The 27,276-nt window shown below is 43.8% G+C and overlaps 3 protein-coding genes across 8 annotated transcripts in view; all 3 read left to right on the top strand.

Annotated features, from left to right (window-relative positions):
- Positions 1 to 2,356: 2,356 nt before the first annotated feature.
- On the top strand, positions 2,357 to 6,628 carry LOC128754428 (nucleoredoxin-like protein 1). Of its 3 annotated transcripts, none has more exons than XM_053857038.1 (4): positions 2,357 to 2,492; positions 3,962 to 4,217; positions 4,300 to 4,389; positions 5,011 to 6,628. In XM_053857038.1, the coding sequence occupies exons 2-4, from the start codon at positions 3,982 to 3,984 to the stop codon at positions 5,348 to 5,350; spliced, it is 666 nt and encodes a 221-aa protein (XP_053713013.1). In that variant the 5' UTR covers positions 2,357 to 2,492; positions 3,962 to 3,981; the 3' UTR covers positions 5,351 to 6,628. The 3 variants fall into 3 exon arrangements, with proteins under 3 accessions (XP_053713013.1, XP_053713012.1, XP_053713011.1); XM_053857037.1 differs by having other exon boundaries at positions 2,363 to 2,565; XM_053857036.1 differs by having other exon boundaries at positions 2,363 to 2,537; positions 5,011 to 6,627.
- A 1,274-nt stretch (positions 6,629 to 7,902) lies between these two features.
- Positions 7,903 to 10,399, top strand: LOC128753459 (nucleoredoxin-like protein 1). The gene is made up of 4 exons (XM_053855184.1): positions 7,903 to 8,139; positions 8,231 to 8,471; positions 9,032 to 9,121; positions 9,218 to 10,399. The coding sequence occupies exons 2-4, from the start codon at positions 8,236 to 8,238 to the stop codon at positions 9,549 to 9,551; spliced, it is 660 nt and encodes a 219-aa protein (XP_053711159.1). The 5' UTR covers positions 7,903 to 8,139; positions 8,231 to 8,235; the 3' UTR covers positions 9,552 to 10,399.
- A 692-nt stretch (positions 10,400 to 11,091) lies between these two features.
- Positions 11,092 to 27,276, top strand: part of LOC128753458 (adhesion G protein-coupled receptor L1-like) — a 35,059-nt gene continuing 18,874 nt past the window's right edge. For 2 of the 4 annotated variants that reach the window (XM_053855179.1, XM_053855183.1), the window contains exons 1-4: positions 11,093 to 11,580; positions 23,298 to 23,418; positions 26,038 to 26,251; positions 26,638 to 26,747. In XM_053855179.1, coding sequence (XP_053711154.1) covers positions 23,349 to 23,418; positions 26,038 to 26,251; positions 26,638 to 26,747 — 394 coding nt within the window. In that variant the 5' untranslated portion in view covers positions 11,093 to 11,580; positions 23,298 to 23,348. Of the gene's footprint in view, positions 11,724 to 23,297; positions 23,419 to 26,037; positions 26,252 to 26,637; positions 26,748 to 27,276 lie in introns of all 4 variants that reach the window. The other 2 variants (XM_053855182.1, XM_053855181.1) reach the window with 2 other exon arrangements.

Here is a 27,276-nt window from a genome sequence, read left to right on the forward strand (position 1 = left end):
TGAGTGTGTACATGTGAGTCTGCTGGCAGTTGCACATGTATCCGAGACTCAGTCTAATCCCATTAGATCTCTCACTCTCTCTCTATATTTACTTTCCCTCCCGTCTGAGATTAAAGCAGGTATTCTTCGCCGAGACGTCTGAAAATCAATAGCTACTTTTGTATCGGTGTGTGCTGTGTTCTCGACTCATACTATCGAAGGCCTTTGTACTTCTCCACATGCCACATCCTGGCTCTGAATCTGTGTTTCTGAAAGAACCATGTTCTGATGAAAACAACGGCAAAAAACAACCTGTGGTCCAAACAGCACCGTGTCTGGATGAAGCAGAAGCCTTGACTTCTGCTACATATGCTGAAAATAATGAGCTGTAGAAGAGAATATACGCCGGTTGACAGCCAGCTATGAAGTAAATATAGCAGATGTCGTCTATTGACACGTGTTGAGAAGTAAAAATAATAAAACGCACCAATTACCTGTTACACAAGCAACCAAATAAGCTATAAAAAGCAGTGTTGCGACGTCATTATAACATTTTTTACATCGCTATAAAGGTATAAAAATCTCATAAAATACATACTCTGCACACTGTTTTCCTGACGCTAACACGATGTAGCCAATGTAGCCAGCTATAGCTTGACGCATGTCAAATAACTTCCCTTAACTGAGTCTTAGTTCAGCAAGATGTGAAGTGATAAAATTATGGTGACAAAAAGTATAGAAAAGTAACAAGGATTACAAAAAAGAAACTACTGAAACTAAAACAGCAGGTTAGTGTACATGGCTACGTCATAGCATCAGTATGTGGCCTTCAACGTGTGGTGAAAATCTAGTTTCAGGATGAAAAAACATGACAAAACCTATGACATATGGTCGCGATACTAAAAAGATATCACTGGTGCTAACTCTATTAAGGTGAACATACCATCCTAACACACTTTCACACACTAGCTGCAGGCAAGCTAATGGCTTACGTACAATGCTTGAGTTTTAATTGATACAGTGGAACCTCGGTTTTTGAATGTCTCGGAATTCGAACAAAAATTTCGAGATTTTTTTGCTTCGGGTTTCGAACGAAAATGCAGAACTCGAACACCCCCGAAAAAAGCCGGAAAAACGCAACGTGCGCGGAGTGATCAGCTGACCCACGACGCGCTTTGTTATTGTGTATAACGCAGCCTCTGTATGCAGACGTGTCCAGTTAGCTACATTTACTAACTGATTTTTCTTCATATTGAGGTGTAAAATCTTTCCTGTCTCCACACTGGACCGTGGTAGAGTGTCACAGGCGAGGTGCTTGCTCTCCACACCTCCGAGGCTGGAGCGCTCACTCCAGGGTTTGATGTCCTGTTGTCACTGGGACAGGGATGAGACGAGTCTGGGACAGAGCGTTACTTGGTTTATGACTTTGTCACAGCCAAACTGCACAGAAGCGCACATTCAGAGCTGGACACGCACCGGGCACCTCTTCACTTCTGGAGAGACGTCACTCACTCGGCAACCCCTCCCACATGCAGCGGCCACACACATAGAGGAACAGCGCACCTGCAGCAGACACTCTACATTCACTCCTACAAAAGACTATTTTAAGGCTTGGAACACATTATTTCTTTTTCCCTTCATTGTAATGGGAAAAATCCATTCAGATTTCGTACAAATCACTTCTCGAACGGCCGTCTGGAATGGATTGTGGTCGAGAACCGAGGTACCACTGCATTTTAAATTCCATGAAACAATGAAATGATGGGTGCACTTTTGACTCAGGAACCACTAACCATTAATCCAACTACTTATTTACTTCAAACACAGAGTACCTCTTTGTCCTCATGAACGACCACTGTAGGTGCATATTTTTGGCTGATCGAGGGAGACTGGGTATGAATAAAAAGAATGGTAAATGTAAAGGAACCAGTGGATAAAAGAGAGTGAAGGTAAACTTGGTATTAATATTTTAGTATTCAGTTCAAGATGCAGCAGCTGGAGGCAACCCTGAGTTTGGGAGGAACTTGGGTCCTGTCTGTATGTATGCTGATCCTCTGGGTCCTCCAGGTTCAAAGACATGCAGAGGTCAACTGGGAGGGGCTACAGCCCACAGTGACACTGATGAAAATGGGTGACAGTGTTGGAACATTACACTCTATTGATACAGTTTTGAGGACGTAACACACTTGGCACATTTGAAACTTAAAAAAAGTTCTCCAACATTTCTGCTTCAGTCAGATGAATGTGACTCTTTTTCTTCACAGTAAACAGTGACTGCAATCCAATTTGTTCACTTCCTTAATCCGCCCCTCCCTGACTGTTTCAGAGTAATGAGATTTCTCAGGCCTCAATACACAGACACACACACACACAGAGAGTCTCGGGACACGCCCATCTGTACCTGTGCTCTCGCTCTGTGAACCATACAGGACAACTTGCAGGAGGGCTGATGCTAGATCTCAGAGGATTTGAAGAATGAGCGATTTTAAAGAAGGAATACTGCATTCAGTCAAGTAAGATGCCTCTCAGAGGGATTATTTAAGCTGCACACTTTAAAGGTGAGCACAGTGTTTTCCCTCACAGCAGGTAATGGACTGTTCAATAAGATGCTAACCGTAAAATGTTTTATTATCCTTTAATTACTTTTCAAATATGGCATTACAGCTCCGGCCTCGCCAGAGCCTCTTTTTTCCTTGGGGTCATTTCACTTACACCCTCTACCAACGTCTTGTGTGCCGCGGTCTCAAATAGATCTGGCACGGCTCAAATCTCATTTGGGATGTTATCGCTGCCAATTCTCAGCTTCCAGAGACTCAGTGAGAGCTGGACCGACTGATAAAAGACATGTGACCTCAGCTACGACGTCACAATTTAATTTCTCTTTTTCACTCCCTCACCAACGTCTTTGTGATATCAAATGCTTCTGTTTTCTTCACTGTTGAAAACCTCACTTTGTTGCTCGCACAGCCCTGGTGTTACTTGACTACAGTTGCTTTGCCAGTCGCGTTAGCCGTTAGCTTGTGCACGTGTTTGGCTTGTTTCTGCTTTACTTGCATCTGTTAAATGTACTAAACCTATTCTGAGTAATGCTATTGACAATAACTTTTGCTTTTCAGAAATGTTGGTCCTTGTGATTAATCTTTTGTGTGTTGGTTTGTTTCTCAGTGTTAATACTCAGAGTTTTGTTTTGTCTCTTTTTGCCTTTGATTTTTTTTTGTGTTAAATCCCTCAATTTAAGTTCAAACAAACATCCTGAGTTTAGTAGTATGTGAAGATTTGTTTGCTCTTTGTAATGTAAAGTAGTCATCTTCGCATCTGCTTCATCTGTTTCACTGAGAGTTTTGTTTGAGAACCAAGCCGTTTGTGACTATTTCTGCTCTTATACTTTACATATATGTTTTGTGTTGTATTGAAATGGTTGCATTGTGTCAGCATTGAATATATTTGTGTTAAATTTGCCCTTCTTTGCTGCTGGAGTGCTTGGAGAATGGAGACATTCATGTTGTGTCCTCCTTCCTCTATACTGGGGACATAACAGTCTCGAAAAGGTTAACATGCTAAAACCATAAACAAAACTATAAATTCCAAACATGACAAAGGCAGTGGGACTGTGGAAATGACCTGTTGCTATTGAAGCAGTAGGAGAAATAACACACACATCATGACTGTTGCTTGAGAGATGAGGAAGAGTATCTCCAGTGGATCAGATAAACTTTAGTAAAGGTGATGTAATTCACTGTGGCCACCGTCTTAGGCATGTGAGGTGAATTTATTCCTGTCCCAAACTTTGAGTCACACTGAAGATCTTTAGCTGTAAACACAACTGTCAAAGTCGTGGATTCCACTCTGTACGCTCCACATACTGCCTGATGGAGCACTCGAAAATCCTGTTTTTGAAAAGTACTTCAAGAGTCCCACTTCAACTGAACATTAACAAGGGAGTATAATCAGAAAACTGAAGATGCGATATCTTCTTCTGCAGAATCTCAGCCCCAAGTAATCATGGTGGATCTTTTCCTCAACCGGGTGCTGGTGGAGAACAACTGGGACCAGGACGAGCTCAACACGGAACGGGAAATTGTTGGGATTCTGGAAAACCGCATCATCCTGCTGCTCTTTGCGTCCACGGAGAGCGAGAGGTGCCAGAAGTTTGTGCCTCTTCTGAACGATTTCTTCAAACGTCTAAAAGATCCGGCTTACATCGAATACCCCAAACTGCTCGCACTCATCTACATCAGGTTCTCTGAAAGAAGCCGGCCATGACGGCTGCTGTTCTCATTGACTTTTCTTTATTTTGTGACGCCTGTGTCGTCTCTGCAGCTTGGACCAGTCGGAGGAGCAGCAGGAGAGATTCCTGAAGGAGCTGCACAAGAAGGTCCTGTTTTTGGCGTTTGAGGATCCGTACAGGACGTAGGTCCCTGTTTCACACCGTGGAAATGATGCGCAATGAACTCGGTCGCTCAAGCCTTCTGTATTCCCTGGGAAGTTGAGGGACTTTACGGGTTAATCTCTTGACCGCAAGTGCTGAGTCTGGTCAACCAGGGCAGAGGGCAGTCAGAATGAAGAGATTGAGGCTCAAAGGTCAGGCAAGATTACAGAACATGCTGGATGGAAGGATGATGAGCGCACACAGACCCACTAAAAGGAAAGGTTTGCTGGCTTTCAGGATGCAGAAAAGGGTTTAGTTTGACACAGCAACATCGAAGTGTGTCATGGTCACGTGGTATTAAAGGCCAAATTGCTTATTGAACACAAAAAAATCAGTCCAAACATCTTTATCACCGTACGATAAAAATGTTACACACAAAAACATTACGTATAAAACAAGTGCAAAAGGTCCAAAAAGGTGCACCAAGCTGTATCATAAGTCAAGGATTCAAGGTCATGTTCATGTGGTGTGAGGGCAATTCAAGACAGCACAAGTCAAATTCGCGTCTCTCGAGTCATTTTATGTGGCCCTCAGTTGTTTCAAATGCATGTTGATGTAACATTTAGGCTGCTTCTGTTTCAAGGATTGTTTGCCTTTTGTAGGGAACTTCAGGCCATGTTTGGGGTGACGGAGGTCCCCACAGTCGTCGTCCTGCGCCCCGACGGCTCGGTCCTGTCTCCGAACGCCGTGCAGGACATCTGCCGCCTCGGCTCCGAGTGTTTCAGCAACTGGCAAGAGTCCGCAGAAGTGGTGGAGAGAACTTTCATGTTGAACGAGGAGTTCGAGAACTTCAATATGAAAAGCGCCAGCGACCCGGTGAGGAGGCTCAAGTACAAGACAGAAGACGACCAGAGGAAGAAGAAATGGTGGAAAATATGGGGAAGAGGGAAAGCTGAGGAGGAGGAAGGAAAGGGTGACAGGGAGACGTGGTGGAGGAGATGAGGTCAAGCTGGAGTTATACACGCAAATATATATGAAAATGCACATTCAGAAGATACAGAATTTGCACCTCTGACTCCTCTGCGTGATAAAGTTTCTGCTATAACTCCTGTTTCTGATATATAACACTCGACGCTTACCTCAAACCCTTTCATTTATTACCTCAGTTTTGCCGCTCCACACTCACCCGAATAAATTAATTAAAAGATGGATAAATGATGCCAGATGGGGCTTTATCTTCCCTCCGTCCAGCTACATGCTCCGCTAATGTTGGTGTGTTGTCAGCTTTAGCAGGAGATTAAATGTCCATCGCTGACTAATAACTAAGCTGCCGTTGTGGGGTGCTGGCACCTGCTGCTGGCTATTTACAAGCCAGAGCCGTCTTTATTTTTATATTTAGATGTGACTGTTGCATGACATCTGAAGGAGGACGCTCTTCCCTGTTTCAAACAAGTGTTAATGTTTCGGTCGAAGCAGAGTGAGAAGTGAAAAATAGCTTCATCGCAGTCATTTATATGTGGCTAGTTTATGACTCAGGGTGGTCATGTATTTTTGACTGTGACGCAGATATCTGTGATTTGTACCACATGTTACACAGCATACTAGAGGTGGGCAGTTAAATTTCCTACAGGGCCACATTATAAACTCTTGTGAGGGAGGGGCCATCAAGGCAAAATAAAGGTGGCAATGACTATGACGTGAAGAAAAAAACCTTCAGCAATGAAGGTGAGATCAACCATAAAAGGATGGAAGCAAGGATATTAAGAAGTGTAAATATGGCATGAACCATATAAAAAATTACATTTTACAAAGATATAAGATGAAAAGGCAATTATTTCAAATGTATATTTTGAATTTTCTTTCAATTAATTTTGAGGAAAATAAACTAAAATGACAAACGAAAAGAAGAAACAAATGTTTAGTCATGAATGTGCTGTATTTACTGTTGAACTAGTACTGGCTAAAATGGAAACAGGATAAAAAATGACAGAAAATGACAACTTACTGTATCAGTGGTATAGTTTTAGTCTGACCTCACGAGGGCCGCAAAACCACATTCAAAGGGCCGCAAATGGCCCCTGGGCCACACTTTGCCCAGGTCAGTACTACATGTTATATAATTTTGTTTTATGCCGAGAATGCAACAGTATGATTGACAGCATTGTTGATGATGAAACAATCAATAAATCTTTATGTCAACCAATGACTTTGGTCTTAGCGGAAAGTATGAGCAAACAGTTTTATCATGGTGATAAATGTTACAGTGAGGATGGATTTGATCGACACCTGCCATTGTGATGTCACGCATCATCATCTACCCCTGCTGCCTTAGTGATAGTAATGGCCAAAGAGTATAAGAGTATTTATTCACTGACTCATTCCTCTTTGATCTGACTCTGGACGTAAATAAATACAAGGAGAACAACTTAACGTTTGCTAATAAAAACATGCGAATAGACTTGTTTGAATTAATATCAGTCTGATCAGACTTGCAAATGAATTTTCATTTCTCTTTTCTTTTATTCATTTCTCTCTTTTGAGTCTGATTTTTGAGAGTGTTCTTTCAAGCGGTGTGTCATGAGGGAGTGTCAGGTGCACCGTGGGAAATGATCCAGTTTCACCTCATAAGTCCGGAGATGGAGGTGGGCGTCCTGATGACGTTAGAAGGTGTTGACAATCTACCAACGTGAGGAGATCACATGGATTCGGTCACATTCTTTCTATGCGCTGTAGATCTATGATGATGCATTGACTCCTCCATCACTCGCAGCCTCTTCCCACATGCACTCACAGCGAAGAAATGCCCACCTTCCAGTTGTTTTTAAACCTGATGCCCCTCTAACTTGACCACACACCTTCACGACAGAATGAGGGCGTGTTCCTAGTCTGTCCTGTGATGCCAAAGACTGTCTACACCACAGTGCTAATAGAGCTAACAGAGCTAATGGCTGACGCGACATCTCACTTCAAAATTTACATATTAAAAGTTTTTTTTTCCTGCAGGACTGTTGACTAAATGACTCAGGTTGGGATTTTTTTCAATGACCCAAGGTTGAATGAGAAAATTTGTTCAGTCATCCTGCATTTATTTTCCAAAAAGAAGAGACAGTGAAAGTCATGAGAAAGATCAACAAAACACTCGAAAAACTGTTGCCGTCTGGCGGCATTGATAACAGAAAAAAATTGAAAATAAATAATAATAATAATAATAATTCTGCATCTGAATTTGGGAGTTTAAACCAGCAAGGTTAGTGTTCCTTGCATTTTATTCCACATCAAATTATGTCTCTAATTTTCCTCTTTGTTGTTATGAAATGTCCCACGTTTCAACTCCAGAACACTGTTAATGCAGGAGAAATGAACATCCGTGTAAGTGTGTTTTGAGCAGATAAAGCCGGACCGCTCCACAAAACCAGTTCTCCACCATTGGACGCATCAACAAAAGCCTCATTGTTGGCATTCATGCTCCCACTGGAGCACTGTCCCTCACGTTCCTCTAAGTCCCCTTATCAGCTGGTCTGACAATCCCTTGTTCCCAGACGGAGCAGGCACTGACTCACAAAGAGGCTGAGAGGGAACAACGTGGTGTCGGGAGGTGAAGGAGACAAGAGCCAAGGAGTAAATAAGTGACAGGCTCGGCCCTGATTCAAGTGTGACACTGAAAGAGCTGAATATAAAGGAGCACGATTGGGAAGCTTTTTTTCTGTGTTTGGATTTGCTGCGAGGAGGCAAGCGACTGAGGATTATCCGAATTAACGCTGAACAGGATTTGCTCTCATGATTAACTCAAGGTAAATATGTATCAGTGTGTACCTGCATGAGCAGGTCAAAATAACCGCAGTGAAAACACTCATACCACAGCAGCGGTTTTGTTTGTTCCAGACTCAATGGTGGAGTTGTTTGCAGAGCGGGTTTTGATAAAGAACAACAAGGAGCAGGACGAGCTGGACACCGAGCGAGAGATCGTGATGCGTCTGCAGAACCGGATCCTGATGCTGTTCTTCGCCTCGGCGTCATGTGAACGCTGCCGGCAGTTTGTCCCCAAACTCAAAGACTTCTTCAAACAGTTGACGGATGAATTCTACGTGGATCGCTCTGCACAGCTGGTCCTTCTGTACATAAGGTAATGACCATCACCTACAGCCAAGTCTGTGCAGTTCGATGGCAGATATTCTACTTCAGTTGCTGTGTACTTTTTTGGTTTTTGATCTGAAGCACAGTGACAACTAGGAGTGAGATCAAAAAAGTAAAAGCTGGTTCTGAGCCAGAGGGCAGTGCTCTGTAGCAGGCATCCATCGTCTGCACCCTGCCTGGATGTAGACAACGGGGAGAGAAAGATCCTCTTTCGACTGCCCTGCGACGCCCACTCCATTTCAGGCAGCCTCCATCTCATCATTGCTATGTTGCTTCGAGCCCTTTCCTCCTAAGGCCCAGGCTTCCTCCTGCAGGTGACAGTCTGTTCTAGGACCCTCATCCTTTGAATGATTTTTACATTTTATCTGAAAAAAAATACTTTAAAAATACATCAGAAGACTGGACATCCAACTTCAGTGCTCACGCATCACTTGAAGAAATCTGAACATGCATTCATCTGAATATGAGATGATGATAACTCAAAATCATCATGTACGGTTAACATTTCCATCTGGTTCAATTCTGTTCCCTCTCTCTGTGTCACGTCAGTTTGGACCTCTCTGAGGATCAACAGGAAAGCTTCCTCAAGGAGTTGCCCAGGAGGTGCCTGTTCTTAGCATACGAGGACCCCTACAGGAGGTGAGTGGGAGTAAACTCTGAGTGCACAACCTGCTGCTGGGATAATAGCAGTGTAAATACATCCATCTGCTGTGTGCTTGATGTGCGTGTCTGCAGGGAGCTGAAGGAGCTCTACCACGTCGAAGAGCTGCCCACGGTGGTGGTCCTGCGTCCAGACTGCTCCATCCTCATCCCCAATGCCGTGGAGGAGATACTGCGTCTGGGCCCAGACTGCTACATCAACTGGCAGGAGGCAGCTGAGATCATCGACAGGAACTTCATGATCACGGACGACTTTCAGGAGAAGTCCATGCGCAGCTTTAGTGACCCAGTCAGGAGACTCAAGTACAAGGTGGAGGACGATAAGAAGAAGAGGAAGAAGTGCAGGTTATTGGGTGGAGGGGGAGAGACAGAGGAAGCTGGAGCTAAAGATGCAGGGTCGCCATGGTGACGCTGAGAGCACGATTGAGCAGAGGAGGTGTTTCATTTTCCCATTTGTTGCATCAGAAACTGACAATGATGTTGAGGGAGACCCTTGGTCTGACGTGAACTAAAAGGGTGGCCAATAAATGAAGTCCAGAAGGCGGGACTCTTCGAAATGTAGACTTAGTGGCGAGCAACAGAAATGATAATCACAGTGTGATCTGAATATATGAAAAGAAAGCATTGTTTTTTTTTTCAATAGATTTTGAGGAAAACATTTTTAACAAGAAACAACAGGTCATTTTATTTATTTATTTTATCTTCAAGATAAAATAAAGATTAGGAGGCAAAGTGCCATTTGCTGATTAAGCAATGAAAACTAAATCCCTGAATAAAAATTACAATGAGAAAATTGATATCTTGATACTATAATATATCACATTATGATGGTTGTATATAAAAAAAACAAAAAACGCAGAGAAATACTGAATAGGCGGTATGTAAAGCTCTTGCTGGCCAAAAAAATGACCCGACCCGGCCGGATGTGGCCCCCCAGCCTTAAGTTTGACATGTACTTTAAAGGTTAAAAATATACACCAATTGGTTTAGAAAGAGGTTTCCAGTCACCTACATGGAAGTCATGTCTATTTTGCTTCATAATCATAAACTCAACCGATCATGAATACAACTCACACAGAACATCTCTGAATGGCGTATGGAGGATTTTAAGTGCAACAACAAACACTCATGTAGTGACCCTACTGTATGAGGGGAATTTTTTCAAACATTTCGATTATTTTACTTGCGCCTTTTGTTGAATGAAAGAGTCATCTACCTTAGTATCTTAGAGTATTGAGTAGCGTTGTCAAGCTGTGAAAAAAACACATATTTATGTGCTATTAAATCTGTATCAACGCTCGAAAACAACCAAAGGCTTGAAGATACCTTCACTCCAGACTAGTAAACTCTGAAGACATGATGGTGAATCTATAGTACTGCCTTCCCCAAACCCTAGAAATGACCTCTGCTCTCTCTCGTCGGAAAGCTACCTGTGCAGCCAGGAACTCTGCAGAAGTCGTGCAGAGATCGGAGCGATCAGACCTTCTCAATGCCCATCATGATTCAGACTCCACACTGCGCCAACCTGGCTGGTTCCTGAAGCTGCCATCCAGCACGGCGTGAGCTTCTTGAGAACACTTGATATCATGGTGATGTTCTACTGGATTCCAGATGTATGCTAATGTGGGCACCAGCGCGGGTCCAGACTTGAGGCTGAAGGGGGCAGAATGGAAGGCGGATAGAGGGTGAAAAGTCTCATGTTTACATGGGTGAGTCTCATTGTTTGCAAATGGGACGGAATAACTGTAGCAGTTGTGCGTCATCCATTAACCTCTGACCCCAGACCCGTGCACCAGCGACGATCTCATATCGAAGATGAAACCTTCAGCTGGTCCTTCTCTCTGTCTGCCACACGCAAATACACACGCCAGGCGCGCCACCGCGAATCAGAGCGCGCAACAAGCGGCGCGGAGGCTAGAGAGCGGGAGCGCGCGCGGAGAACAGCGAGCGCGGATGAAGGCGACGGCAGGCGCGGGAAACCTTCTCTCCTGCCAGTCTTTTTTTTTAACCGCTAAAACTGGGCGCACCTTTTTTTTTTTTTGGTGGATGAGAGGCGGACAAGATAGGAGGCCGGTGCTGGTCCTGATGTGCAGCTGCGCCTCATCACGATTCCTCACGGACACGCGAGGCTGGACCGTCGACGCTCTCTCCGTCTGAACGGGAGGATGGACGTGAACAACGTCGACACTTTAGAGAGAGAAACGGCGAGGCTTCGCTGAGATGTAGACGTCGACGGAAGAGGAGAAGAACGCGGAGTCCGACTATTGTCATCGCGCTGCTGCATGTGCTGTCGCGCATTCTCTGCACGCGAGGGCCGACAGCCCGCATCCTCTCTGGGCATCGAACCCGTGGGAATTATGACGAGAGACATCGACAGGAAGGCGTGAGGTCCAGTGGCTGACCAGAGGAGGACGCCCGGCTGTGTTCGTGCTCCGCAGGTACCGTCGCCCACACCGCCACTCCCTGTTCAATACTTGCCATTTTTCATGCATCGTGAAACACGGAGGAAAGTGTAGGAGAGATGCGGGAGACGCAGTGAGCGAGGAGGAGGAGGAGGAGGAGGGAAGCGGGAGAATTGACGGTAAGATATGGATGTAGGCTATAGATGCGCCCCGCCCCGCTTCATCTTAGTTCCCCCTCTGTGTGTGTGTGTGTGTCTTTAAAGCACGTATACAACAAATGATGCTGGCGAGGTCCGTTTATTGAGGGAGGGGTCGGGACCAGAGAGGATGCTGTGGGGAGCATCCAACTGCCTGCTGCCATTAGGCAGGGTCAGTGGTAAAGGAGCGGTGTGAAATATTCATGTGGGCCTGAGTGAGAGGCGCGCAAGTGCTAATGACTCAGGTCGTCCCGTTACGATCGCACCCTCCCTTTGATCAACACCGGGCTTTGGTGGAGCTGAGGGTTTGCTGATTCACTACTGAAGCATCGGGAGGAGGGAGGAAAAAAAAAAAAAAAGATGGGCTGAGATGGAGAGTGGATGTCCGTTATCAATATTTCAGGGAGAGCTGGAGCGGACTGGGTCAGTGGAGGAGGCCGGGCGGCGACCCCGGGAATTGTAGCGAGACAAGGAAAAATAAGACGTAGAATTGGAAGGGAACGGTTGAAACGGTGGATTATTTTAGTTGTATTGAATTACAGCGCGACCATGCCCAGTTTCACGGACAGGGTTTGTAGGTGCACTCATGAGGAAGGGTTTACAGTTGGGCGAGCTGAAGATTGCATCAGTTTTTTTCCTTCACATCATTGGGTCCTCTTGGCTTCACCCATTATTTCCTGATGGGCAGACGGTTATGAGCCGTCTCGCGCTCAATACGCGGATGGCGCTTGCCAGTGTGTCACAGAGGTAGCAGAGGAGACATAAAAACAAATCGCATCCATTCAGAATGTGGACGGTTGCTTGTTGCAATGTTATTACATTGGGTTTTATAAGCACTGTTTGCAGACGGTGGGGAGATGTTTGCAAGTGTGGACCTCATGGTTATGAATACATGTGCCAAACTCAAGGCCCAGGGGCCAAATATGGCCTTGTAAGTCATTAACTGTGGCCCGCCAGAGTTTTGCTAGACTGACATTATACCATAAATCACCTTTGGTCTGGGTGTCACAGCTCCCTCATGATGTGACGCTATCACAAGATTTTGCTAATACCACAATATATCTAGTGAGATTATCAATATATTGCAAGAAACTTCATTCCAGATACTAGATATCCTCTGTCTTGTAAGAACACTGAAACAACCTCAGCGGAAGTACAAAACATTGTCAGTCAATTTCACACAAATGGCAACCAAGTGACACAAAACAGGCGGAGCAAAGGCTGTTCTTTATACTCACAGACCTCTTTTGGATGCAGAGATTGGTCATAGTAATATACGAAGCAGTGCAGCTCAGTTTCAGCTCTGTGAAGAAGGGTGGAGCTCTTGAGCCTTTCGGATCAACTGAGCTGTCAACAGCTAGACTATATATCACTTGGTTTGTGTGTCAGAGCAGCGCTTGACTGTGATCACACAACAACTGAGAGACCATCTACCAGGAGTTTGGTTTCATCTCAGGTATTAATATCATAAAATATTGACATAACAGACATGGATGAGCCAAATGTTGATTAGCATGTGGCTAACCGCTCTGTTATCTTAGCACAGCTGATGCTAGGTTCGTGTAGTCATTTCGAAAGTCTAAAACTCTGCAGCAGCAGGCATTTTGTGTGGGAGCGCTTTTTGAACGACTGTATGTTTGTCGCTCCAATATCGATATTCGGCCCCCGCATATCGATAATACAGGGCCAGACGAAATCTCGCAATGTATTGCTGTTTCGATATTTTGGCTGCTTTGGCAGGATGCTTACTTGAAGCAAAGTTTATGAACTTGAACCAAAACTAAGAAGTCGATGCAGCTTTCTTTGTGTCACGTTGAGGAGAAGAGCAGCATTATGCTAAATCTGGCGTCCAACTATCAAAATGGAGACAACGTCCGTTTAGACGTATTGAATGTTGGCTGTTTAGTCATAGTGAGGAGCAGAGTCATTTTGGGTCACTTATTGTCGAGATCCGACTTCAGTTGATAAGGTGATATATTGAGTCATATGTTAAAAGAATGTTAGCCTTACTTAAGAAAATCATTTTCGGAGGCAATGTGCAGTAGTTGATCAAAGAAATGTGAAATAAAAAATGTGAAGGTGAACAATAAAAAAATGGCAATGACATGAGAAAAAATTGTTTTTATTTATTTATTTATTTTTCAATAAATATAATATCATTTCTCAATTGACACTTTCTTTAAAGGAATAAAAACTATAATAAAATGCAACATTGTGAGCTGATATAAAAAAGAGAATTGGAGGGAACTTTTGGACGATAATTGCTTTCGTGTATCCCTGTAAAATTCTTACAAAGGTCCGTGATGTATTGAGCATCAAAATGAGTCATTTCCAGAATGTATTTTTTTTTAAATTGAAAGCTGAGTGTTTGTTCTTTTTCCGAGTGCTGCAGTACATGTTTCAGTGCTTGGTCTGCTTGGTCCACATAACTACCACCGATCATCTCCTGGTGTCAATGTCCTGTGAGCTGTGTAATTACACTAAATATTAGAATGTCACTGCGACAGATAGTTGATCCGCTCAGCTGTCATCCTATTGATTTGAATATGGGGAAAGATCTGCTGTGTACTGTAATATAGATGAGAAGTGAATTACCGAAAATGACGGATGAAGCACTTTAGCTGCCTGGTCTCCTCTGTGTGTGTGTGTGTGTGTGTGTGAGAGAGAGAGAGAGAGAGTTCGCTGCTGTCACACTGGTGCCATATCCATGAAGCACCGCGCCTTTCATGTTCCTGTCATGTGTGACATATATAGGAACAATAATAGAGAATAATCACGCGTGTGGTTTGTGGCGCATCATTCAGTTATTGAAATGAAATGTTGCTTTAAATAGTGTGTAACTGGAATGTAAAAGGAAGCACTCAGAATCAAGGACTCAACAAAGAGCAATCTCAAGTGGAAGCCCTCCACTGTTGCTTGCAGGTTTCATCATCAGTTCAGGGATCATTTAACTCCTCTGTTCTCAGTTGTCGCTGCTTGATCTGACTCCATCTCAAGATGGAAGACGGTCGTAAATCAAGTGGCAGTCCACCTCTGAGCCAGAAACCCATCTGCCCCGGGTTATTCATGGTTGCAAATATTTCAAACAATGGTGACATATATAGACTTTTTTTTTTTTAAATAACAAAGCGGCTTCTTGCCACAGAGAAAGTGTCTACACGTTTGGGTAGTATAATATAGGACTTTTATGATTGAGGCGTTGACTCAAACATGAGCTGGAGCAGGGAATGGAACCAAGGCTCGAGCCCCTTCGGTGTAGGATTCTGCGCAAGTAGGTCGTCCCAGTCACATGACTTGACAAAAACAATATCATCCGATCATCCATCCTCACTATAACATGTGCCACTGAGGCAAAATATCCAAGAACACTCGCTGCTGGGATTCTGTCCTACACATCCCACAGCGTCCACAGAAATCATTCAGCAGAAGCCTTTTATCTCTCCTCCTCTCTCATGCTACTTTAGGTAGAGTCACAATTGAATTACTGTAAATCCCAGACGATAAGCCACTACTTTTTTCTCGTGGTCAGAACCCTGCGGCTTATGCAGTGATGTGGTTAATATACGGATTTTTACAGGCTAAAGAGCATCATGCTACCAAACTATTGACCCTCATCACATCAAATCGATGAGATCACAGGCGTCTTATTTACCATAAAGTGCTCCAAATGCGCTGTTTTTGCCCGTGTGTCCACGGAGCCGATCTCCTGGAGGAGTGGGCAAGAGAAGCAGCAGCTGAGACCGGCTGTGGTGTTGGAACTTCGACTGCACTGAGGAAAACTGCACATTTTGAGCGCTTGAGTGTAAATGAAAGATGCGAGAAGTTCATGATTCAAGATCAGATCATTGTCGAGTTAGTTTCATGAGTCAGTCTCGATGCTGGACCCCGTTTTCAAAACTGACTTAGAAGTGATCCTCATGTATTTTTAACCTTGGTGCACCACTGCACCTGCGATTTATAGACTGGTGCATCTTGTATATGAGCAAGATCTATATTCCATATTAAATTTACCGGGTGCAGATAATATGCTGGTGAGATCAATAGTCCGGAATTTACGGTAACCGGATGTATGTATCAATAAGAGATGCATCCTAAGCATCCAACATAAAGATGCAATTTTCACCTATATTTCTCTCAGACTTTATCACTCATTGAAACTTGCAGAACACATATGACCTTGCATGGTTGTTGCAGTTCTAACAGGGAAACAAATGTGACTTTTCAAGTGCAAACCTTTAGTTTGTTTCTGACAGTGAGGACTTTGAAATGAAAACAAAACAGTTTGTAAATTAAGTAGCAAAACAGTTCAAAAGTTTGCAAGTTTTGGCTCTTAAAATAATTTATAAGAAAACACCAGACGACCAGTGTGAAAATGAAACACAAGTTGCCTATTATTTTTGACGTGACTGAGTGAATATCAACGATATCTTGACAGCCGATGAGTAGAAGGGATCGGTTTCATTTCTGCCTCGCACATTATTCTCTCCACTCCTCATCTAATCTCCTAGTTATGGTCCTTCAGCTGCTAAACTCTTATACTCTAATACTTACTTAATAACCTCAGGGTTTTTTTTAGCATCGCTTTGTTCGCACCCCTGTGAAGACTGTGGAAGCTCTTCACGTTACAAGTAAAATCCCCTGCTTAGACCTTGTTCACGTTTCACTGGCGATTCACAGATCACTTGGTTTCATCCCCGTCACAGTGACCCGCCTGGAACCTCGACGTAAGATTTAAACATGAATAGAATCATGTGGTTTTAGCTTTTCATTCCGCCGTGTTTTAATTGGAATATAAAGTGCCTGTTTAAAAGCAGACCACGTTTAACCTACTTTAATATATGAGAACATAGGGGCGACAGACATTTTAAGTGGATTTTGAATTTTCACAAATTCAGATTTTTACATTTAAACAGTGTATTGCCAAACACGTAGTGGCTGAAAGCTAAGCCTCCATTTTAATTCCGCAGAGATCTAGAGGTAGTAAGTAAGTGGGGAAAAGTCCAGCTGTTTAGATTCAGTGAGAGTGCCCGAAATGTAAAAACACACAATGTGCCTTTATCTGAGTTTGTGCCTTCCCTGGGGAGCCGCTGCAGTTTGATAAATACTGTATGTGAAGGAATAAATCAATGTTTAATCCACTATCTGTCCTGAGAAGAGACTGTATCCATCAGATGAAAGAAAATGGAAAAGCCAAAGTTTCCAGGGGCTGTTTTCAGTCAACTGAGGGTGAAACTTGAACAACGGCGCTTCATTTTTCACCTCGGATCAGAGAACATCAAATTATTATTATTATTTTTCCTGTTCATCCTCCTTTAAATAAATGAACTATTGAATGGATGGGTTGTCTTGGATTGTTTTATTGCTCCGCTGGGACCCGTCTTCAAACCACAGTGGAAGAATAAAGACAATAATAACTAATAATAAATCTCTGACAATGAAATTAGCTGACATGTCTCCCAGCTATTTCAATGGGAGCTCTTAGGAGCTGGCAGGGCGCCACGCAGGTGCTAATGTTCGCCCTCGAGCTGCACGTCTTTGTTTTTTTCCGCCTGCAACATGAGAGTGATTGACGGAGGGCGACACCTCCGGTCCCTAGAGTCACGCGTGGACCAGACAAACACGCCGGCTTTAAAACCCTGTAAGTGGCTTTGACTGCGGCATGTAAGTCTGGCCCCCTGGGGCCTGTGGAGGTCAATGGTCTAAAGCAGGCGGGTTCCCACTGAGGGCGCTGCTGCGAATCCTGGCCAAGTCCTTAAATATGACGGACAGTGACAAGAATCGTCTCCGACACTGCAATATGAATTCCGGCCAAAGGGCTTTATTTGTGTTTTGCCGGGCCGTCACACTTCTAATGGCCACGTGTCGCCACTTCTTTTTGGCTGCTCTCCGTCCGTCACACACTTCCAAAACACACCCACTTTCTGCATTCGCTCCTCCATTAGGGGCGAAATGGCTGTTTTGCCACATTGTGCTTTATTGTCAGCTTGCCTCAGGCGCCGACAGACAAAAGAGGGGACGCGACGCTCTCGCTGTGTGGGCTTCCACAGCCAAGCCTTCCAATGGATGATGTTCAGGAGTGTGTTGGGAACACGTTATTATATCGCGTTAACGCACTTGCTTCATTTAACTTTACCACACAGTAACACGGTTTCCAAAGGTGGATCACTTCTCTGCCACTCCAGACGAAAGCAATGTGTTGAATTAACCAATGGCAGCCTTTGGATGCGGGTGTTAGGAGCAGAAGTCATGGCGGTATTTGAAAAAAAATGGAGCCAGACAAGTCCACCTCATAAACGCACCGCCACACACGTTCATGTAAAGGTCTTCAGAAAAATAGTCTCTTTTCAGACATGAACTCTCACATGGTCTAACGTTAAACAAAGTGGAAACATCGAAACAAAGCACGTCACCATGGTGGTGGACATGAACGTGACGCTTTTCAGCGTGTTTTTTTCGCGTAAAAATCCTGAAACTTACTAATGACTAAAGTCCGTTGCTCGCAGGACTCAAGTTGCGCAGTCCAGCTGGACATATGAGAAGACGTGCCACATGAGGACAGCTGCAGAATGGAGAGAGATTTACTTTTAATGACGAAAAGCTAGCATCACCAATTCAGTGAATGTCAAAACTATCCCCTCTGCTTCAGTGTTTCTCTATTGCTCCCATGTTTTTTTTTTGGCTGAACACACATTTTAAAAGAAATCCTGGCTGAAACACTGAAATGTTCATTTTAAATCCTCTCTGTTGACAAAGCCAAATTCTTTTGTAACCACTGCAAAAGCTTCACTTAGTGATCACTGTAGTACTTCTCGCCAAACACCAGAGGGAGCTTGCTGCAGACTACGCTTAATGCAGTCTCCGTGGAACCTGCTAGCATAAGAAGAGTGAACAAGGTGTCTGGAAATAGAGGTCTAAGATGGACCAACTGTTGCTCTCACTGGAGACTTTTGGACATTGTTGAACAACAATAATCAACGCAAAGGCACACCGCATTATTATTATGAAGCTGCAGGTTTAATTCTTCATTTTGCGAATATATAAATAGTGCACCATTACAGTATATCAGCTTCCTGTGTTTAAAAAGAAAAACTTGTTTTCCAGTTCAGAAAAACAGCTGTAATTTTGGTGTTCGGCGCTGTTTTGCACCATTGTTTTTGCTTTTTCATTAATGTGACGCAACAAAACACGACTCGCCTTCTTCATTATTCTTAACTATTGTGCTTGTAGCTGCATATCCCCAAAATAATCACGATTAATCTTGAAAGTTATGCGCAGTTAGGCACAGGTAAGAGGATATTTTGATAGACAAAACATAACAAACACATGCTTCTTGATTTACTTCACATACTTTTCTTAAAAAGCAGAATCGTGGAAACGCTACAGTGTAAGTTATTCACTATTTAAACAGCCAGCAGTAGGCACTATATTAGTGTGAGCGTGAGTAAATTTCGAGAAAGTGTCCAGTAAATTTCTATGGGAAATGAGAAATGTGAGAATATAGGTTAAGTCCCTGGCAATAGATAACATCCAGGCATCTGCTGCTCTCTATTACTTCACTCTATTACTACTTTTGATGCTACTATATCTTGTAGTCCTCCGACTACTACTACTAGGTCCACTCCTGCCGCTACTACTGTGCCTAGTTCGACTACTTTTACTACAACACCAACTGCAGCTACTGGCTTTTAAGATAGCTACTGCTACTGTCCAACCCCCGCTGCTACGACTGCTACAAATACGACCTCTGCTATTACTACTGCGACCAATACTATTATTACAACTTCCGTCTGCTACTTCTTGTGTCGTGACAACAAAAAAAGTCCTTCAACTTTTGTAGTGCATTATGGGAGTTGCACTATGATGCTTTTTTTATATTTATATTTATATTTAAAATAAATGTTTAGGGCTGTTTATTATTGCACTACAGGCCAGATTTGGCCGACAAACTTGCACAATTCGGTTTCTTTGTTCTGTGTTCTACTCAATATGAGACGGGCGACACCTCACCAATGCACACACAAGAAATACAAGATAAGGTACGATTACAATTAACCTTTTTAACGTATATCCAACACTCTACGACACCGTAAGCAAATGTGTGTTGGTGCAGAGAAATGCATGCAAGCCTGTATTATGTATACCACTCCAGGCCAACACACACACTTTGGTTGCTGCTCCTCCAACTAGGCCGGTCGGTGGCCCCGGGCTGGTCCTGGTCCCTGGCAGTGAGTATGGTGCTGTGAAAGGGGCACTGGGTGTGTGGCTTTGTCAAGGCCCATCAGTGTCCCTGCTCTACTTACTCTGCATTAACACTCAAGGGTTAGTGTGCGGGGAGACAGAGGACGAACATGCTGCCACGAGCGCTTTGGATGATTCTGCTGTCTGCACAGGACTTGTTGTGTGTTATAAAACTCTTTTGAACACTGCCCGCTGTGCGCGAGTGTGTGATCGCTGGAGACCCGAGGCCTTTACTACACAGTTGTAGGTCGAGCAAATTTTCAAAGGGCAGAGGTCTCTGGGTCTGTCTCGCTCCGTCGCTCTCCCCGGGTTGCTCCATTTTTATGAGCATGAAATGTCTTTTATTGGGCCGCGGAGCATTAAATGAACATTAATACTGTTTCATGTGTTCAGGGAAATCTCCCAGACGCGGTGTGTTAAAAACACTCTCTACACCATGTTCCTCTTGGCTTTGTGGGCTTCAAAATCGATTTGAAACTCTTGTAATTTGATGGCTGTTTGGCTTTCTCTTGTCCTTCATTGCTGTAAGATTTATAACCCTGAGCAGAAATGTTGGCTCTGCTCAGCAGTTGGCTCGGAACCACTGCTAGATGAGCGCTGTGGGATGTGAGCTTGATTCACCAGAAAACCATGTGGTACACAAAAAGGGGTTGCATAACAAATGAAAAAAAGTAGTAGTGATTTGTTTGTCCTGCCCCGTGGAAGCTAAGTGCGTGCTTATTTTGGCTCCTGGCTCAGTAATGAAAAGATCATTCATCATTCATAGCCGTGCTCTCAACGTATGGCTGCACAACGGTAATCGTGGTCACGATTGCATGTGGGGATTCGGCATCGCAGTCCTCAAAACAAAGACAGCGCTGAGGCTGCTTTTGACTGGGACCTGTCAATCATTGACAGTGTGATGCAAACATGCCGGTAGGCTCCCGTTTCAATGACCAGTGGCCGGGAGAACCGCGGCTCACCAGAGGACCAAACCCACCGGTGCATTCCGTGGAGCTGCTCTTTGTGTCTGCACTCTGTAATAACACATTTAATCCATGAGCCCTTGGTAACTCTGAAATACTTTTGTAAAAATAAAAATAAAAATAAAAATAAAAATAAAAATAAAAATAAAAATAAATGCTGAGCCCTGTGACAACAGAAAGCACACCCAACCTAAGAAAGAGAGGAAACATCAAGGAACTGAAGAGAGGAATAACAATAAACAATAAAATAAAACATTAAAACTGGAAGTGTGGAATGTATCCTGCACTCACCTGAAGATCTAAATCAAATAGGCATGAACTAAAACAAGTTGAAAAATAAGCAGCCAACAAGAGCAAACTCTAGTGACTGATTTGGCTTTTCTCAAAGTGATGTATTGTATGTATAAATATACAGTGTTCCCTCGCTATATTGCGCTTCCCCGTCTGTGGCTTCAGTGTATCGCAGGTTTTTACAAGGCTGCCAACTCTCGCTTGAGGCTTGCTGTGGACTGTAATGCCACACTTCCCCTCTCTCATGTATTAAATATACTCCTCAATGTCACATGTTTCATAATAGAACACTACATGTAGCATTGAAAGAGCAACTGTAACATAATGATATGGACTGGAGCTCAGCACTGTGTTGGGTTTGGACTTCAGTTCTTGATCATAGTTTCTACTTTTAACACAAGAAGCTCAACACTTCAGATAGTTGATTCACTCTACTCAGCTTCTGATGGACATTGGAAGCTCCATGTGACTTCGCCTCCAGCCCTCCAGCCGCTGGAAATTGTGATGGTGCTGCAACTTGTTATTGCGATTTTATTTTCCTGTTTGACTTTTTTTACATGTGGTATTTTGTGTCTCTAATAATTATTGTAATTTTGCATTCTCTCATGACCTTAACTTATTCCTTAAACTTCCATATTTTCTCGCATATCAATTGCATTATTTCTTAAAAAAAAGTGTAATGACCATGGTATGACCCCAGCTGAGATAATTATTGTGCCACGACTGGTTTACATTTTTGAGTTGGTGTAAGCTTGGTGACGTCATGGAGGCCTGTGAGTAAGTGTGTGTGTGTCACCCTGGTAAGCTCTTGTCTCTGTGTGCACGTTGGATGTTAGTAGGGGAGTTGACCTGAATCTGTCTGCCGTCATTACCCAACTCTAAGATGGAGAGGGAAGGCATGTCATAAGGAAAACACACACGCAGCCCCACATGTGGACACAGCAGCACACACACACAGCGGTGATCTGAGCGTCAAAATTCGCTCTTTGACCTTCACTATTTGACCTTCACCAATAAAAACCTTTGCTAAATCTCCAGCCTGTGGTGACCTCCACCAAGCACACACAGACACACACAAGCAAACATGGGAGTCAGGTCTAATGCAGGCTCAATTACTGACTCCTTTCTGGGGGCCAACTATTCCAGTCCAATTTTACAGGTTCCGATGCTGCTGTCTGCCTGTGTTGATGCAGCAGAACATGGGCCTCTGGTCACCTGCGCAGCCCCGTGTGCTGTTTAACCTCATTAATGCTGCTGTGGGAAGGGATCTTCTCTGCAACATTATTTATTTAGGATTACTGAAAAGTAGCCTAAGACAAGCCCAGCCCTCTCGCCACATGTGAGTGTGTGTGCGCTGTAGTTTAGGAGGCGAAGCTTTAGACTTTTTATGGGTCAGTGATCAGTTTTGCTGTCGGCTAATGAAGGTCTTAAGCGCATACTCTCACACACACACACACACGCTTCCATTGTGAATCCCACACAAAGGCAGCAACCCTGTGTGTGCCCAGTCTGCCTTGCTCTCTCCTCCCTCCATCACCATGGTAACAGGAGATAGAGCGACTTTTGGCTGCACTGATTGCTCAGTTATTTTCCCTGTTCCTCGTCTGTTATTTGCCGTCCTGTCCTACCTGCTGCAATTGTCATAAAAGAAAGGGATCACACTGTCGAAAACAGAGCCATCACCCATTTTAGAAAGGCCTGTGCTGCACTGCTTTTCTGACAGCGGCAGCGTGTTTCTGTCGGTCGGTGGCGACTTGTGCTTGTGCTCTCATAAAGTTATGAAGCTCTGTGATGTGTTTACGCCGTCAGTAGCGATGTGACCACAGAACCGATGAGAACATTTCACCTCTTCTACTCCTTCAAGTCTCCTCCACCGACACCTATCTTGACCTCCTGAGTCGCACCTGTCTTCTCCATGTCCTCCGTTATCACACCCGTGAACCTCATTGATCGACTCAGCTCTCCCCCTCCTATGTCATCATTTTGTCATTGTTACACACACAAACACACACACATCCTCAGGTGCAAAGATATTCTCTAAACCCCTCCATGTCTCCTGCAGGCTCCTCTAACTGCGGCTGGAAGCGTGTCTTCCTAACTCTTCTTGCCCGGGATGGCGGCGTCACAGTGGTTACTGGGGGTGGTCCTCCTCACTTTGACTCACGTCTCTCCATCCAGCCAAGGTGAGCCACTTACCTTACCACCATAAACCCATTCTACGGAAGAGGATTAGGGCCAGTGAAGAAAAAAAAAGGCTGAATTCTGACTTTAAAGTCTGACTCTAATCTCAGAATTCTGACTTTTTTCTTGGAATTCTGACTTTTTTCTGTGAATTCTGACTTTAATCTCAAAATTGTCACTTTAAAGTGAGAATTCTGACTTCTGAGATAAAGTCAGAATTCTGACTTTAAATTGAGACTCTCAGAAGTCAGAATTCTGAGAAAAAAAGTCAGAATTCTCACTTTGAAGTCAGAATTCTGAGAAAAAAAAGTCAGAATTCTGAGATTAAAGTCAGAATTCTGACTCTTCACTGGCCCTAATCCTCTTCAGTACCATTCTCAGTCATACAATAGGAATCAATATTCCAGACACAATATAGTGAATTCGATGAACATTCCCCTCTCTCTTTCTTCACCACCATCCTAAAAATCTGAATAAAACTAATGCAAATAAAACTTCATTTTTATCGGTTTCTTCACAGCTGTGGAGCACAACTTATTTCTGACTGGCTGTCTTGTCTCCAATAAAACCCTCGAGTAGCATTGAAGCCCAGTTCATGACTGCAGGTTTTACCATGTTGTAGCCAAGGAAAACTTTCAACCCCAATTTCAGCCTTCAACCTTCAAATTGTATTTCTCCATCTGCACTAAAGGTAAATGAAGAGCAGCTTGATGAAGAGCAGGAAGCTTCGGAATAAAGTAGTTTTATTGAAAGTGTACTGTGTTCAGTCGGCCAAAATGCTGTGCACTTATGTGACCTACATTCGGATGATCGATATGTTTAATGGGATTTCAAAGTGGGTTTTTTCTACAGTGACTGTAGCGGCCACTTAAGAAAGAATCGGTCGTTCAGCACCACGGACAGTTACTGCACTCCCGCAGCATCCTGATCACACTGAAGTGCTTCCTTTTAATGTGGTTTAATCCAAATACAGCAAAGGCCTTTTTCTAAGTACGTGATACTCAAGCTGATGCGAACAGTCAGATTAAGTCAATGGTAATTGGATTTCTTCCCATAACCCAGGTTTAGACGGATTAATGTGGCAGTCAGGTGAGTTTACTGACTAAGCGTTTGCGACGGTGTGTGACGCTCAAGCGCGCGCAGAAGAACAAAATTTATTTGGCTACTGAATTATTATTTTATACAGCGCTGCCCTGCTTCTCCGCGTGGGAAGTGTCAGGACTGTTCAAGCACCGTGACACAGAAAATGAAACCGCGCTTCAAATTTCACTCCTCAACACACGTCTTCCTGATCTTTCATTGAGATTTCCTGATGTTTTGGGTGATGATCTGCATCAAGGTTTTTCAAGGAGTAGGGCAAATCTTGTGCACTTTCTGGGGAGGCTCATCATCTTTTATTCAATAGCGTTTCGAACTCGAAAAGTGCTCAGTGAAAATGCTTCCTTTTCAGCAGTATTGTATCCATGACTATTAAAAAAGATTTTACAAGATGCTAGGGAAAACATCTGTGTTTTTATTGCTTGAATTGCTTCCTTGCACAATGAAAATGTAAATATGAATCAATGCTAATTAATAAAAAGGAATAAATATGTAAAACCAGGCAAGAATTTAGGAGCTACCAAAGACTTACAGAATCAATACGCTATTACAGAGTGCAGTCACAAAGTCCAACTCAATAGAAACAATTACAGAATACGGGACTGTAAAACAGTCCTCTTTATTTCCCCCCAGCATGTTGTGCTAGCCTGACCATTGAGCCTGTGAATTTGTGAGCATCAACCCGGCCAATATTTTTTTTATATTCACCTCCTGCATCTGCGACGCACTATCTTCATACATGGGGCAGATCATACATCATTGATTGACAGGTCTCAGTCAGACACCACAGTGCTGTTTTGTTATGTTTATGATGAAACAGTGCCTCATGCACATTGGACATGCAAGAGTAGGTTTGAAAATAACTTTTATGCCGCTTGTCGATAAATAGGTTTCACAACCTTTATTGGTTACCTGGTATTTGCAGCACTCTATATGTGTGTGTGACAGTTTGAGGTGCCTTATATACCATGTGACACGAGCAAACACTCAGTGAAAGGAGTGTGTCTTTCTTTCACATGATGACGTGCAGGAAATGCCGCAGGAGGCGGAACGACATTTAAGACTGACTGTAGTCCACCTGAGAATGTTGTAAGAGGAATGGTATGAGCTCACCACCACCAGAGTGACAGAGCCTATAAGAAACCTCCTGGATCCCGGAAGTATGTTCCTTGTCCAATGATGAAAAAGAAAGAAGACACTTAACCTCCTGGGAGAAGGTGCTGAACCAGTTGAATGACTCTGGATGGGTAGAACCCCATCTTTATTTGGATTATGATTTGTCAGAGCACAGTTTAAAGATTCCTTAAAGTCTCCTGCGCGATGTTTCTTTGCCTGGGAAATTCATGCCCTCATTGGTTTTCAGTGAAGACTGAAGTGGGAAATAGATTTCTGAAATGGAAGTGGTTTTGGAGCACAGCTCGTGTTCTAGCTAGCTTGTTGCAATGACATCCAGGTATGCACCAGGATTCTAAAAGTCTTTTCTATTTCTTTGTCTCCTTCTGCCCCCGTCACCGTGACCACAGCCATGTCCCGGGCGACCATGCCGTTCGGGCTGTTGCGCCGAGAGCTGGCGTGCGAAGGCTACCCCATCGAACTGCGCTGCCCTGGAAGTGACGTAGTCATGGTGGAAACAGCCAACTACGGACGCACCGACGACAAGATTTGTGATGCGGATCCCTTCCAGATGGAAAACACACAGTGTTACCTTCCCGACGCCCTCAAGATAATGGCCCAGAGGTGCGTGTCCCGAACACGGCCGTGTTTTAACTAAATGATCGGCTCGCTGAGTGCTTCCTTTTAGTGCGGTTGTTTGTGTGTTGTTGGACATGGCTCATGTATGATTAATGCTTGTTGAACGGTTGGCGAGAGTGGTGTCCTCCACTGCCTGTCCTGTGCGAGGGTGTGCGTGCGTGTGCAGCATCGACGTTCCTGGCTACGCCATTATACGTGTGCTCAGCAGTGCTTTCCTAGAAGAGCTGATCAATATTCAGAGCAAGGGGGAGCAGACAAATGGAGTGCCCTTTGCTTCCCCTTCCCTGACTCTTAATCACTCTCCTCTCTTCTTCTTCGTGTCACTGCATCATCCCTTTCTCCACCCATCAACTCTCCACTCTGCTCGACAGGTGTAACAACAGGACTCAGTGCGTGGTGGTTGCAGGGGTGGATGTCTTCCCAGACCCCTGTCCGGGAACATACAAGTACCTGGAGATCCAGTATGAATGTGTCCCCTACAGTAAGTATGCCAACCTGTCAGTTCCAACCGCAGCCGCACACAGTCAGCACGCGTCATTCTTGCTGCACAGACCGTCTGAAATATGAATATGAACTATTATCAGGTGTTAAAGCAGATACTGACAACCACTTGTTGAGGTGAAGGGAAAGAATGTTGGAGTGGGCTCAGTCTCAATCCTGGAAACCTCACAAGTACTTGTGGCATTATCTCCAAGTACACATATTATAAGTCTTGAGCCATAAATACATTTGTTTCTTGATCTCAAAAGGTGCGACTTGAGCTACATGTCTTCATCCTCAAACATATGTTTCACTTCCAGTTTGCTTTTTTTTTCCAACTCAACTATAGCAAACCCTTTATTCAGACATTCCCTTCCAAGAAATACTAAAAAAAAATTGCATCACATAAAAATGCCCTTAATTATACATGGTAATTAAATATGAGACATAATGAAGTCTAAAGGCAATTACATTTCCTAGACCGCTCTTTTGAGGGGCTTTGAAGCCAGATACTGAAGGACAGTCGAAAA

This window comes from Synchiropus splendidus, chromosome 2 (genome assembly GCF_027744825.2).
Source record: "Synchiropus splendidus isolate RoL2022-P1 chromosome 2, RoL_Sspl_1.0, whole genome shotgun sequence".
Classification (NCBI taxonomy): Eukaryota; Metazoa; Chordata; class Actinopteri; order Syngnathiformes; family Callionymidae; genus Synchiropus; species Synchiropus splendidus.

Excerpts from the sequence above, each read along its gene's own strand:
- LOC128754428 (XM_053857038.1), top strand. The coding sequence starts at position 3,982 with ATGGTGGATCTTTTCCTCAACCGGGTGCTGGTGGAGAACAACTGGGAC. Across the intron at positions 4,218-4,299 it reads CTCGCACTCATCTACATCAG|CTTGGACCAGTCGGAGGAGC; the intron begins GTTCTCTGAAAG and ends TCGTCTCTGCAG. Across the intron at positions 4,390-5,010 it reads TTTGAGGATCCGTACAGGAC|GGAACTTCAGGCCATGTTTG; the intron begins GTAGGTCCCTGT and ends TGCCTTTTGTAG.
- LOC128753459 (XM_053855184.1), top strand. The coding sequence starts at position 8,236 with ATGGTGGAGTTGTTTGCAGAGCGGGTTTTGATAAAGAACAACAAGGAG. Across the intron at positions 8,472-9,031 it reads CTGGTCCTTCTGTACATAAG|TTTGGACCTCTCTGAGGATC; the intron begins GTAATGACCATC and ends GTGTCACGTCAG. Across the intron at positions 9,122-9,217 it reads TACGAGGACCCCTACAGGAG|GGAGCTGAAGGAGCTCTACC; the intron begins GTGAGTGGGAGT and ends GCGTGTCTGCAG.